Here is a 14,794-nt window from a genome sequence, read left to right on the forward strand (position 1 = left end):
TAGTTTCTACTTCTATAACATTATTTTCCTTCTTTAACTTAAAGACAAACAAACCGTAAAGGTGGGATAATCAAGAGAAGGAGGGCACGCTGGTGTCTTAAACGCTGAGATTTCAAATGGTGCCTCCTTAAGTCACTCCAGCGAGAAGACACTTGGGGATTTCATATCCCAGGAAGACGTTGCTGTCCTTCTTTGTTCTGCTGTCTGTTTTAGTGTGAACGGGTTAGCACGATCGGATGGATGCCTGGACAGAGGCTAAGAGGTGTCCCGTGTCTAGCCACAGGAGCAGCACTGAAGCCTGTTTATGGCAACTGTCCTAGCACAAGCCCTCATGGAGGACATCTGGGAGCCCTCAAAGGAGCTGCCCGCTCTAGGAACGAGGCTTCATTCCTCAGGCCTTCAGAAGCCGGAGTCTGCACTGATGAGAGAGCCATGAAGCCGTGGGACAGGCAGTCACCAGGCAGAACTGTCTCGGCTGGAGGGGTGGTGTGTGTGCGTGCGTGCGTGTGTGTGTGTGTGTGTGTGTGTGTGTGTGTGTGTGTGTGTGTGTGTGCATGTGTGTGTGTGTAGTTCTCAAACCCACTTTATACCAACTCTAGTTTGCAGTTGTTGTTTTTAATAAGTGATAGTGAGAGAAAGAAGAGGGGAAAAAGACTTCTGACATCTCCCTGCAGATTTAAATGTTAAATTGTTGGTATGAATAGGCCTGAGATACAAATTTTCACTTCCTTGGAGAGCTGGTAGAGGTCAGTATCAACATTTCAGTCAAAACGTACGTACATTGATATATTATCCCAAATATATAACACATCTTCTTGTGCTTAACTGAAAGAATAAGTAAAAATACCTAAGGCAGGAGGGGAACGGAAAGGGTAGACATACCACCACACGCCTCTGGTTGTGAAATCTCTTTCCAGTGCCCACCGTTTCTTTCCTTTGTTAATTGTCCATGTTTTAAGAGGAAGAGAATTAGGTCATAAAAAGATCCCTCACACCCACCTCCAGATTCACACACCCTGGGCAACACAGAGCAAGTCTGCACTAGTAAACCTTGTCTCTCCCCCACCCCCATTTTTATTTATTACACTTTTTTTTTTTAAATTTAGAAAGTGTAACATAAAGCGTACTTCTTTTTCACTCTCCCAGGTCGGCTCCTGAAGGGACGCACTACATAATCGCAACACTTTAGGAGTCACAGCCGAGTAGTGGCGGCCGTATACCTAGGGCTGTTTCTTTTTCTTTTTCTTTTTCTCCTCATCAGCACATTCAAACTACAACTTTATCTTGACCTGGTTGCTTCTTCTGCCTGCTCAGCCCCACGCACACCAGCCTCCTCCCCGCCTCTTCTTCCTCCCTCCCCTTTCTCCTAGCCCCTCCCAGTTGAGTCAGTGGCTTGAAACTTTTAAAAGCTCTGTGCTCCAAGTTAGAAAAACGCTTTTACGAGGTATCAGCACTTTTCTTTCATTGGGGGAAGGCGTGAGGAAAGGAACCAAACAGCAGCATACTTTTAAACTTTAAATAGACAGGTCTGAGAGCCTGAACTCTTTTCCTTTGACTTCAGCCTCCGAGAAGCTTCACCGCTTTGGCGCGCCGGCTTCACTTTCAATAAGTGAAAGAGTAAGTTTTGAAAAACCCACTTTACCTATTAGCGTCTTTTTCTGTAAGGGAAATTCTGCTCTTGTGGTTTATAAATGCGTTGTGTCTTCGACTTACGATACTGTAAGGTAGACTGCTGATCTTCAAAGTGCCTTTGTAGTTTGCACGTGCTGTTTCCTATCTTTGGTTGTCTAAAAAGCTCTGCTGACAATGCAACAGGTAAAAGGCTTCAACTTTTTCCAGCTAGAGTAAAGAACCAACTTACTAGACTTGGCTCTTTGTTGCGAAGCCTAATTTTACCCTTCTGCAGTCACTAAGGGAGAAGGTGTTGCGGGGGGTGGGGGTGGCGGGGGCTTGGGTCGGACACCTCAGTCAAGTTTGCTTAGTGTGCTTCCTATAGTGTTGTACACTGTGTGCTTTTTTTTTTCCTTATGGAAATTCGGACGGCCGTGGTGTAGCCTTGAAAAAGCAGCCTCCTTTTGTAACAGTGCTTTGTTGAGAACCCGAGGCAGCTTGAGTTCCACGTGGTTCCTCCTTAGACTATTCAGGATTGAGCCTGAAGATACGTAGATCCAGGGTGCCTCTGTATGGGTTTTTATGCCAACAGTAGTTACTTTGTGGAAGCCAGCGCGGCGCTTGGGGACGAATCCCCTCAGCACGCACACACAGCCAGCCTTTTCACTCCACGCTGGCAACTCCGGGCATGAGAAATCTTGAATGGGTGGTGGTGGTGACTTACGGGAGCGTTAGAGGAAGAAAAGGGCGTTTAGAAAGAGTGCGTAGCAGGATGCTTTTTCCAAAACCAACTGCTAAAACACAAGCTCCTAGAAGGAATAAGAACCACGGATTTTTGGTGTGGTGCTTTCGAAGGAGTTGCTCCCCCCACCCCCACCCTCACTCTCGCTCCCGCTCCTTCGTCTGCCTGCGGGGACCAGTAGCTGCTTCGGAGCTGATGGGGCAGTTTTGAATTGACGCTACCAGAGTGCTAAGCAGTAGGCAAAGATGTTAACCGCAGTTTAAAAGGGGTCCGTCTGAAAGCTGTTTTTTTTTCCCTCCTTAAATTGGCAACACATTTTGTAAAGCACTTTGAGCGGTGTTCATTCTGTCCCGCCTAAATCAAGACCGAAATAACTCAGGCAGGATGCGTCTGTGTATAAGGGTTTTGTTTTGTTTTGTTCCAGATGAGGCTGAGTCTAAACGAAGTGAAAGCTTTAGGGAAGAGGCTTGCGCGGGCCCCTCCTGCCATCTTAGCATCCCGGGCTCCGCTCCCGCTCCCCGCAGCCTCGCGGCTTTGCGGTCCTGGAGGGGGAGGGGGAGGCGGAGTTAGGGTCAAAGAACAAGTGATTGACTTTACTCAAGTTGTCCCTTGCCCCCTCCGCAGCTCCCTTTCTCGTTCTTTCTCTCCCTAAACCCGTTGGGTGGCTGAGTGGAGCCCCCCGGGAAGGGCCTCTGAACACCTAGAGAGTCCTTGTGCTGGCAAATGCACTTGTAACACTCCTGGAAACTTGAAATTCCGTAAGAATGAGGCGGGGCGGAAGGAGGGGCAAAGGAGACCCTTCGGGAAACCCATGAGACAGCTACTGACGTGAGCTGAGGCAAATCCGTTCAGGATTGGGAAATTCAAACCTTTACTTCCTAGCTGAGTTCTCCCGGTTCGTGCCCTCGGGTCCACCCAAAGCTCGCTGGGCAGCTCAGGCGGTGCTTTGGACCTGCGCTTCCCGGCCGGCGTCCGGAGGCGAGCTTCCCTTTCCTTCCCAGTGCTGGGATTCAGGTGGGAAGACAAGAATTCAGATCTAAAACCTACCGGGCTGTATTTAGAGGTGGGTTTTTAATTTCCTTTGTTCCCCAACCAAAAGCGTAGTGACTGGAAGGTGGATGAGTTGGCATTCCAAACGACCACTGGGCAACCTTGAAGGATCAATAGTGTCCCACCTGGAAGCCTGGTGTTAATTTTGGATGAGGCTTGCTGAAAATAAAAGCCTGAAGAATAAACTATGCTAATGAGGACATTAAGTACCTCAGGGAGCACATTAGTTAATGCGGCTTGGTAGGCCAAGTTTAGTGAAAATGAGCCCAGGTACAGACTGAACATTCTGCCCAGGTGAGAGGTTGAATGGCACGTCCAGTGGCCACCTGTCCTTTGACTGGGGCTTTTGGGTGTGCTTTGATCTTCCACTGTCTAAACACAAACCATATTTTTTTTCTACCCCCACCCCCCCTTTTTTTTTTAAATTCTTCAGCATCGCCCGGTCATCGCATCCTTTGCTGTTGGGATTTTTGAATTTCTGACCTTCCACGGGAAATTTGGTTCTAAAAGCTAGCAGCAAGCAAGGGAAGGGTGCCTTTCCTTCCGGACAGGGAGCAGCGTTTGGTTGGTTAGAACTAGTTTCCAATTCCTGCAGAGAAGAGATGGTGGGTGCTGTGTTGTGCCTTCTTGGCAGCACATCTCATGTGAACTGTAGAAACTTTGTATACCCCTAGGGAAGGGAATGCTAGGAAAGTCACCCACTGATTAGTACCTGTGGCTCCACCTTTCCTGTTATAACTTCCCTTCAAGATTCTGACTTTTGATGTGTTGAGGCCTCTCCAGCTCAGCACAGGAGAGGAAAAAAAATAATCATCTTGTGTGTATCATTAGAGTCTGCATTCAGGGCAGAGACTTCCAAGCTTAAACAAACAAACAAACAAAATCCCAGCTGCTTCTAGGTGTGAATTTGTGTTTTGAATTATTGGGTAACCAGCTAAATTCTCCACTCTCCGTGACTTTTTGTTTGCTTGGTTTTGTTTTTCTCTGTGTGTGATCTTGTCCTGGAGCTTTGTGGACCAGGCTGGCTTCGAACTATGTTCTGGACAGTTTTAGTTACTAATTTCCGATAGAAAAAAAAGGTACCAAAATTAAAAGGCCGATGAGATAAATTTATAATTTTTTTGATGCATTTTGTCATGGAATACATGGATTGCCTCACTCAGTGCTTATTGAGGCAAACAGCCTGTTCTTAACATACCTAAGCACCCTAAACCTGTCTTAACAGATCACAAAGCAACTGCATTGTTTAGTAGAGGGTGTGAGTGGGGACAGATAAAACAACAAGGGGTAGGTTTTGAAGTTATTTGGATGGCAGTTGAATATGGCTTTTAGTCTGTAGCATCTACCCCACCCCCACCCCTAAAATTGACTGAGCAATCCTTGTTTGCCGGGGAGTTGAGTGGCAGGTGAGAGAGATTGTTGGTTCACCATCTTCCTTTGGGTGGGGTGCCTTAAACACTGCTTATTTCGTTCTGTGGAGTCTGGTCTGTTTGGAGTGTGTTCAGATGAGGATGTATCAGCGCAGAACAAAGAAACTGACGGTTCCCATTCAACCTGAGAGGCTGAGAATATTAAGAAATTCTTTACAAAAGAATCGAGGTAATCTGAAACCTGTGTGTCAGAATTTGTAACAACAATGTTTATATAGAATAGGTTTCACTGGCAAAAGAGCTGAGCACACTCTCCCGGTACAAGGCTGTAATAGTTGAGTTTTACCAGATCTGGAGATGTTTTCCGTGGTGCTGGATTCAAGTCACCTTGATGCCTTCGGGGAGTCAGACCGTGTAGGGATTATTATACAACACTGACTAGTTAACGTCAGCTCTTGTCTGTCTCCCGTTTGGAGCCATCTCCCTCGTTTGTCATTCCTGAAATAAAACTTTCAAGCAGGCTGCTTCTGTGGCTGTGTCCTTGGCTACTGTGAAACCGTGTTACGATCTATCAGAACGCTCAGAGCTGGGGTGGGGGGGGGTAGGGGAAAAGGGGGGGCATCTCCTTGAGGGTGTTAACTAACACTGAGGCTAACAGCTCACAAATGATTTGAAGCCTGTTGTTTCAACAAACAGCAGTCCTTCAGCATATTGTCACGTGAGGTTTTTAGACACTGCTTTAAGGCAGGGAGAGAACACGCGAAGCAATGGTGCCTTGTGCGTCTGAGTGTTTTGTATGAATGTACACCGTGAACAGGCCTGGTGCCTAAGGGTTCAAAGAGGGCAGTAGATACCTCTGGAACTGAAGCTATCATAGGCATGTTGAGAGCCAAACCCATGTCCTCTGCTAGAGCAAGAAGTGCTCCTAACTGCTGGGTCCTTTCTCCAGCCCCTCTGGCTTTAAGAAGAGTTTTTTTAAAGACCTGACTCTGACCTTAAGATTGTCAGGATGCTTCTGTGTCCTGAGATTACAGCCGCTAGGCCAGCTCAGAGTCCCCTGAACTCCCGCTTGCAAGGATTTACCAGCATGCCTTATTCTGAGGTGCCAGAGGTGTAGCTGTGGAAAAACCAGCTCCCTCCTAGGGTTCACATTCTAGAGGGGGATCCTGACAGTAAGCAAATGTGTGTTACTTACTGGGGGTGGGGGGGGGCGGGCATAGAGGAAAGCTGTTTTTAAAAACATTAAGACAGGGGAAACAGGAAGTTCCGGGACGCGGGGAAGAACTATTTCATAGTTACTGCTCAGGCAAGTTGGTTAAAAGGTGAGACCTGAAATGAAATAAAGTGCGGTGCAGGACAGAGATGCAAATATTTTGCCAAGTAGAGCAACAGGAAAACTGGAGAGAGGTGAGTCAGGCTAAACGCTAGGATGCTAGGAGGAAGCAGTCTCATCTTGAAGATAAAGCTTATCTGCACATTAAATTCAAATGCATTAATTATACGTCATTTTAAAATTGACTCCCCCACGCGCCGCCCTACCCCCCCAAAAGGTAATGGCTGGAAGTGAAGAGGTAAGGTCGAAATAGAGCATTTAAAGGTATAAAGGGCAGGTTTCCTTATTACAGTTAAAGAAAAATGGTAGGAAAGGTCTGTATTTTTAGAGGCATACACTTTTTTTTGGACATGGCACTCTAAAAATACACAGCAGAAAGCTAGGCACGGTGGCACACACCTTTAACTTCATCCCTTGAGAGGCAGAGACAGGAATATCTCTGAGTTTGAGGCCAGCCTGTTCAACAAAACCAGGACAGCCGGGGCTACACAGAGAAACCCTGTTTCAGAAAAACAAAATAAACAAATAGATTAAAATAAAGAACCTTTATCTAAAATCCCTTTGTCTCCTTCCGAGATGATTGCTAGCTAGACGAGGTGCTGCACGTCTTTAATCTCAGCATTCCAGAGGCAGAGGCAAGCAGATCTCAGTCTGAGGCCCATCTGGTCTACATAGTAAGATTTTTTTTTTCTTTAAATTTGGACAGGGTTTCTCTATAACAGTCCCGACTGTCCTGGAACTCAATTTGTAGAACAGGCTGACCCTGTACTCATAGATACCCACCTACCTGCCTCTCCTCCAAGTGCCGGGATTAAAGGCGTGCACCACCACCGGCGGGCTCACAGTGAAATCTGGTCCAAAAAAGATTGCTACCAGCTGGGCTTGTTGGCACACACTTGCAATCTTGGCACTTCAGCGTGTCAGATCTTGGAGTTACAGATAGTTGTGAGCTAGCTGCCTTGTAGCTGCTGGGAATTGAACCCGGGTCCTCTGGAAGAGCCATCAGTGCTCGTAACCACCGAGCCTTTTCTTCAGCCCCAAATTGTAAACTATTCTAAAGACGACTCCTTTAGGTTAAACAGTTTCCATTGCTGAGGTCTTGGGCAGTGACAAGGAGTGAGTGACAGAACCAGAGGAGCCAAGGGTGACCTCAGTTCACAGGTGCCAGAGAGCTGCTGTCCCCGATTGCTCTGTACCTTGGACTAAATATTTAGACACTCTGGCTCTTTCTCCTTCCCAGATGTTCCGCCACTCAAGTATTTTGGGCAGGAAAACACCCAAACTTCGGAGGAGCCACTGACCGGCTGTTTGCCTACATGGCTTTACTTTAAAACTAACCAGGACATTTGTTTTAAATAGTAATAAAGAAAAGACAAAAGCTGATTTCCCAGGCCTTGACTTCCCAGGCGCTCAGATTCAATGCACTCTTGAGAAGGCCAGGCATGTATGTATGCCAGCAAATTCTGTTGTGTGGCTGTCGTAGAAAGCAGCTGTAAAAAAAGACCCAAGTGGGTCCTCAAGGGGATCACACTGAGTGCCTGGGACTTTGAGCATCTGGCCTATGACTGTGGAAGAGCAAGTGACCTAACATAGTCTGCAGAAAGTACTAGAAAAGTGACCGACCCAGTCACTGTCAAAAATCTGCTTCTTGGAGTTGGAGACCCAGCTAATTTGGGTGCTTGCTTGAGCCTTTAATCTTGGCAGAGCTAGCAGGAGGACCAGGCCTTACTTCTAGGTTTTGAGGACAGCCTGGGTTTCATAAGACACTTAAGTATGTGGTGGTGGTGGTGGTGGTGGTGTGATGAAAAAAAAGCTGTATCTGACAACTTTGCACAAATCATTAACTTAGACCATGGCATAATTGGAAAGCTTCAACGTGAGCATCTAGAATAAAAGTGAGCAAGCACCGAGGCACCACGAAACCTGTGTTCATGTCTACCAAGCAAGGCATACACATGTTCTGGTACATGTAGTTTATAACTTTAAAAGAAAAATAGAAAAAAAGGGGGGGCAATGCTGGGGATCCTGTGAACATAAGATTGAGTCCCTTGGTTATAAAAGAGCATTAATGTTGCAACTTAGAGCTAGATGTGGCTGTGCATACCTATACTCTAGGAGACTAAGGTGGGAAGTTTGCCACAAACTTAAAGCTAGCATCATCATCATCATCATCATTATTGTGAAGATCTAGAAAAGTGAAACGCAACTGTGGGTTGGTGACAGTGAGCGACTACAAGCAGACAGACAGGTAGCTAAGTTTGGAGTCACAAGATGAGCCCTCACATTAAGCATTATTTGATGGGTGTCTATGATAGTGGTAATGACAGGTGCCTACATGTTACAGGAGCTAGAGTGCCCAAATTGGGTAATTTATATCTTATTCCGATGAAAGACTAACTCATTAATGCAAATGACTGCTGCTGCGTGGGTGCTTAGAGAAAAGACAGCTTTGCAATTAAGTGGCTGGTGGGATAAGTAAAGGAACTACTACCCAGAGAGCCGACTGGTGACCCAGTTCACATCCCCTGGCACTCGGAATATTTTTTTTTTTTGGTGGAACCTCAGAAATAATACAAAGTCAAGTTTCTTACTCCATACTCTAGAGTATTAAAAACTTCCAGCAGCCCTCAATTGTATTTCGGTATGAAGAAAAAAGAAACACTGACTGGTTAGGTTGTCTCTGTGGGGCCCAGTCTGCCTCTGAGGGTGCTGCTTGATCTATTGCCGTATGATCAGTGATGAGATGTGTGCACTTTGTTTTCGCTACCCTGTCCCCCAACAACTGGATATCTGAGCAAAAGCAGATGACCCTGGCAGAATATTACAGCTCTTTACAAACAGAAGTGGGGCCAATTTACACATCATCACATAAGAACTGTCTGGATATGGCTCCAAAAGTTTTCCTTGTTTGCTTGACCCTTGTGGACTGCCCTTCAGTCCTCCTCTAGTATTTTCTGCTAAATTAGAGGCTTTTTCTTTTATGTTCTCGAACCATTATCCTGTCTATCAAGATTAAATTATTCCCTTCACTTCGAACCTCCCTGGCTATTTAACTCCAGACCCTTCCAGCCTTTACTTCTGTTTAAAGTTCATATACCAATTTCACTTTCTGAATTGCCATTTCACAGTCTGAAATGACCTTCCAGAAAGTGGAAGGAAAGATTCTTTCATCTATGACTGTTTAGAAAATATTATAGGCCAGACATGGTGGCCAGCACTCAGGAGGCAGAGGCAGGCAGATCACTGTGAGTTCGAAGCCAGCCTGGTCTACAAAGCAAGTCAAGGACAGCCAAGGCTTCACAGAGAAACTCTGTCTCAGGGGGAAAAAAACCCAACAACAAAAATAAAAATTGCATGGACCACACCTTACTCTACTAGTTTTGGCAGGAGTCTGGCCATCATCAAAGATACCCATGGAGTTGGGAGAGGTTCATTAGCCCCTCCTCTCCCTCAGGAGCTATATAGGCAGTTAATTGTTGAATCTTTGACTGTGTCTTCTAAAAGGCTCTAGTGAGAAAACAGCCTCTTCACCGGCTTCTTGTTGCTCTTTCCCTGGTTATAGGCTTAACATTTTAGCCCTTTGATGTCTTGGAACTTGCTGTGTAGACCAGGCTGGCCTCATATTTATAGTGATTCTCTTGTGTCTACATGCTGGGTGCAGAAAATTATAGGCATGAGCTACCTACCACCCCTGGCTAAGGTCAAGTGAATGTACTGGATGGAGCCAGTAAGAGAACTGCTAAAAATGAAAACTACCTCAAAAGAAGAAAGGCAATCTTTTTGCAGCTGGGGTTGGGTGAGGGGTGGGCCTGAGAAAATGCCCTTTTTTGTTTTTATGTTGGTAGGTGATTTTTTATTTATTTATTTATTTATTTATTTATTTGGTCTTGTTTTGTTTTCCCCAAGACTGGGGTTTTTCTGTGTAGCTCTGGCTGTTCTGGGAACTTAACTCTTTAGTAGACCAGTCTGACCCTAAATGTGGAGATCAGCTTGCCTTTCTGCTGGAATTAAAGGTGTGGGCCATACCACCGGGCTGACAAATTGAACTCAATTGAAATGTGTATATTATTGTCAGGGTAACCTCAATCTCATATCAGTTTTCTAGCCTTGTGCTAAGAAACAGGCCAAGCATGGGAGGCAGCACATGCCTAGAATCCCAGGAGGCAGAGGCAGGAGGATCGCAACTTTTGAAAAACAACCTAGGCTTATATAGGAGGCCCATCAAAGAAAGGGAGAGAAATGGGAAGATGTCCTTAATTCAGAACTGCACAAATTACATGCTTGATACACCGTGGAGAAACATCTCAGAGTAAAAATAGGAATAACTGGCGTGTCCTAGCATCTTCGGAAGCAAGGTCCTTTGCTCAGTCCTTACTTAGGGGCCCATATTTTAATAATACACTTTGCTTAGATGTGCATATAGACCCTGGTCTCCTAGATAAGAGCTGTCCTCATTTATCAGGCAAGTAAAATAAGTAAAGACACTTGGCAGGGCAGGGAGAGCCTCTCAGGCCACAGGACAAGGCGGGGACAAGGGGCTGGTAATACATGCTGAGAAAGTTAGAGTTGCCCTTCTTCCTGTATTAGCTAGGTGCCGTTGCTTTTTTTTTTTTTTTTTTTGATTTTTCGATACAGGGTTTCTCTGTGTAGCCTTGGCTGTGCTAGAACTTTCTGTAGACCAGGCTGGCCTCATACTCACAGAGATCTGCCTGGCCCTGCTTCCAGAATGCTGGAATTAAAAAAGTCCTGCACCCCCATCGCTGGACAAGGGGCTATTCTCTGGCTTAACTTTATCTTTGGAAAATGCAGCCAGATTTGCACTTGGACTCTGTTTTGGTTCAGGTTGAATCTGACTCCAGACTGTCATCTGAAGAAAGAAAACTATTTATGTATGAAACCGTCAATTTGCAGCCGTATAATCACTGACCTTCTCTCTCTCTCTCTCTCTCTCTCTCTCTCTCTCTCTCTCTCTCTCTCTCTCTCTCTCTCTCTCTCTCTCTCTCTCTCTCTCTCCCCTTAGGAGGTGCCCAGACATGGGTGACTGGAGTGCCTTGGGGAAGCTGCTGGACAAGGTACAAGCCTACTCCACCGCTGGAGGGAAGGTGTGGCTGTCGGTGCTCTTCATCTTCAGAATCCTGCTCCTAGGGACCGCAGTCGAGTCAGCGTGGGGTGATGAGCAGTCGGCCTTTCGCTGTAACACTCAACAACCTGGTTGCGAGAACGTCTGCTATGACAAGTCCTTCCCCATCTCTCATGTGCGCTTCTGGGTCCTTCAGATCATATTCGTGTCTGTGCCCACGCTCCTGTATTTGGCGCATGTGTTCTACGTCATGAGAAAGGAAGAGAAACTGAACAAAAGGGAGGAGGAGCTCAAAGTAGCCCAGACGGATGGTGCCAACGTGGACATGCATCTGAAGCAGATTGAGATCAAGAAGTTCAAGTACGGCATTGAAGAGCACGGCAAGGTGAAGATGAGGGGCGGCCTGTTGAGAACCTACATCATCAGCATCCTCTTCAAGTCTGTCTTCGAGGTGGCCTTCCTGCTGATCCAGTGGTACATCTATGGGTTCAGCCTGAGTGCCGTCTACACCTGCAAGCGAGACCCCTGCCCCCATCAGGTGGACTGCTTCCTCTCCCGTCCCACGGAGAAAACGATCTTCATCATCTTCATGTTGGTGGTGTCGTTGGTGTCTCTCGCTTTGAACATCATCGAGCTCTTCTATGTCTTCTTCAAGGGCGTGAAGGATCGCGTGAAGGGAAGAAGCGACCCTTACCACGCCACCTCTGGCCCTCTGAGCCCATCAAAAGACTGTGGCTCTCCCAAATACGCTTACTTCAATGGCTGCTCCTCACCCACGGCTCCACTCTCCCCTATGTCTCCTCCTGGGTACAAGCTGGTCACGGGCGACAGAAACAATTCTTCATGCCGCAATTACAACAAGCAAGCGAGTGAGCAAAACTGGGCTAATTACAGCGCGGAGCAAAATCGAATGGGGCAGGCCGGAAGCACCATCTCCAACTCCCATGCCCAGCCTTTTGATTTCCCCGATGACAACCCGAATGCCAAAAAAATCGCTGCTGGCCATGAACTCCAGCCATTAGCCATCGTGGACCAGCGACCTTCCAGCAGAGCCAGCAGCCGGGCCAGCAGCAGGCCTCGGCCTGATGATCTGGAGATCTAAACAGGGGCTTGAGCATCAAGATGCCACTCAGTTGTGGAGGAGATTAAAAAAAAGGGTGCTTACAGAAAGTGCACCTGGGGTGTTCATTTTGTTCCCATGGAGATATGGTACTCAATAACCTCAGAGATGAGGCGTAGAAAACAGACATTACAATACCTAGTTCCTTGGGGGTGTTTGGGGTAGCTGGGTGGAACAGGTGGGGATAAGGGAGGTACATACTGGTATTTAATGTAGTAGATTGAAAGAACTTAAATTCTAGTAAGAGTCGCATTGGGTGAACATAGATAGGTAAGGGCTTTCTCTCTCTGTGCCCCCACCCCAACCGAACCTTAAGAATGGTTCTGCATACGTGAGTGAGTGGGTGATAATTTTTTTTTTTTTTTAATTTTTTGTTTTACTGAGAAACTGAGATTGCTTTGGCCAGGAATCTATGCTGTTTCAGCATTCATTTCCCTTATGAAAAGACACACTGTCCTACTACATCCTTGCTAAAACATTCCAGTGTTTAAAAAAAAAAAAGTTGCAGTTTGCAGATAAGCTTTCTAGGTCTGGCCCTCCTGGTGTGGATGGATCTTGTGCTACTAAACATGATTTTCATTATTGGTACCCTTCCAAGTTGCCGGACAAGGCTCAAAGAAAAAGGACTGTCCGTGTATTTGCATCTCGGTGGCTTCTTTTTTCACATCTGTCCCACCCCGGACGCTATCTCCCATACGTCATCCTTAATTGTTCTTCACACTCACCAAATGGTTTCTATCCACGTTTTTTTTTTTTAAACAGTCTCGGTGTCATTTAGTGATTTCTTTTTGAGTTGTTAGCATCAGGGAGGCAAGCCATGCTCGGTATTTTACAATCACTTCTTCGTGTGGGTGTGCATGTGTGTGTAAGTGTGTCTTATTTGTCATTATTGGTACAAGCAGAGGCAGTATAAACTCAACAAACAGAGATTCGAATCGATGCACATGGTGTTCAAATTTGAACCTTCCTCGTGGATTTTTGTGGTGTGGGCCAACATGGTGTTTACATTATAGAATTCCTGCTGTGCAAGTAAAGCACACTTTTTCCCTAAAAATTTCCCCCCCCGCCCCCATGTATCCTATTATGGATACTGGTTGTTGATTATGACTTTCTTCCCTCTTTTTAGAATGTAGCAGTCATGCCATTACTGAAATGAATGATTTCCTTTCTCTGAAGTATAATCATTGATGCTTGAATGATAGAATTTTAGTACTGTAAACAGGCTTTAGTCATTAATGTGAGAGACTTAGAAAGACAATGCTTACAGTGGACTATCAAGTGTGCCTAAAGGAGTTTTGTAGTAACTGGTAATCTGATTTTTGTCCTACACATTAATTCAGAACTTATATTCTGAGTTTAACAGTCTTTAGAGTGACGAGCAACTTTGATGTTTGCACTAAGCTTTTATTTGAAATACAAGGAGGCGCAAAGGAGGTTTCGGCAGTAGCAGTGCACATGTAACTAATTTATTTGAACTATATTCTAAAGACATCTACCGGTTTCTTCAAATGCCTTTTAAAAAAAAACTCATCACAGATGATTGGTGAAATGTTGAGTGTCCTATTTTTCTTCTTGCACGTCAGTTACATAAATGGTTTTGTACAATGAAAAGCTAATTTGTTTGACATTCCATGTTAAACTACTGTCATGTTTCAGCTTCGTTGCATGTAATGTAGACCTAGCCCATCCAATCATGCTTGGGAGACTGTTCTTTATTCAATAAAGTTTTAATTTAGTACAAAGATAGACTGTGAGTCTTGTATGAGTTTTTTTTTTGTAAACTTAACTGCATTTATGTATTCAAAGTTACCAAAAATAGATCAAATTATAGTGTTCTTTTTTTTTTATGTGGCTTAATATTTTGTCTGACCATATGTTTGTATAGCGTGCCTGCAGTGGCCAGGAAAAGGAGTGGAATCCCTTAGGACTAGAGTTACAGACAGCTGTGAGCTGCCATGTGGGTGCTGGGAATCAAACACAGATCCCAGATCTTTGAAGAACTGTCGATGTGTCCTTAACCACTGAACCCTCTCTCCAGCCTTAAGATCCATGTGTTTTGTTTGTTTGTTGGTTGGTTTTTCCAGACAGAGCTTCTCTCTGTGTAGCTCTGCTATCCTGGAACTCAGTATGTAGACCAGGGTTGGCCTTGAACTAGGAGATCCATCTGTCTCTGCCTCCCGAGGGCTGGGATTAAAGGCATGGGCCATCACCACTCCCCAGCTGAGAAAAAGACACTCGACATAAGCTGTGTTCTGTGCATCACTAATTTTGAAACTTTGGGGGTAACATTTTAACTGAGACAAAAGAGTATACATATATGTATATGTTCAATTTGGGATACAGCTCCACTCCCATGCCAGGCCCTACACACATAGACTAGAACCTAGCAGAGTTATGCAAACCTGGAAATTCTCTTGTGGCAGCTTCCTCAATACATGGGATTCCAGGGCAGACTTGGTGGTTACAGGTATGGTGGTATATGAAGAGG

At 45.5% G+C, this 14,794-nt stretch overlaps 1 protein-coding gene across 1 annotated transcript; it reads left to right on the forward strand.

Moving 5' to 3' along the window:
• Positions 1-1,414: 1,414 nt before the first annotated feature.
• Positions 1,415-14,052, forward strand: GJA1 (gap junction protein alpha 1). The gene is made up of 2 exons (XM_084777417.1): positions 1,415-1,617; positions 11,127-14,052. Exon 2 carries the CDS (start codon positions 11,140-11,142, stop codon positions 12,286-12,288), a length of 1,149 nt encoding a protein of 382 aa, XP_084633543.1. The 5' UTR covers positions 1,415-1,617; positions 11,127-11,139; the 3' UTR covers positions 12,289-14,052.
• Positions 14,053-14,794: the final 742 nt, after the last annotated feature.

The sequence above is a fragment of the Acomys minous genome (genome assembly GCF_964271855.1).
Source record: "Acomys minous genome assembly, chromosome: 3".
In the NCBI taxonomy this organism is placed as follows: Eukaryota; Metazoa; Chordata; class Mammalia; order Rodentia; family Muridae; genus Acomys; species Acomys minous.

Coding starts and splice junctions, on each gene's coding strand:
- GJA1 (XM_084777417.1), top strand. CDS start 11,140: ATGGGTGACTGGAGTGCCTTGGGGAAGCTGCTGGACAAGGTACAAGCC.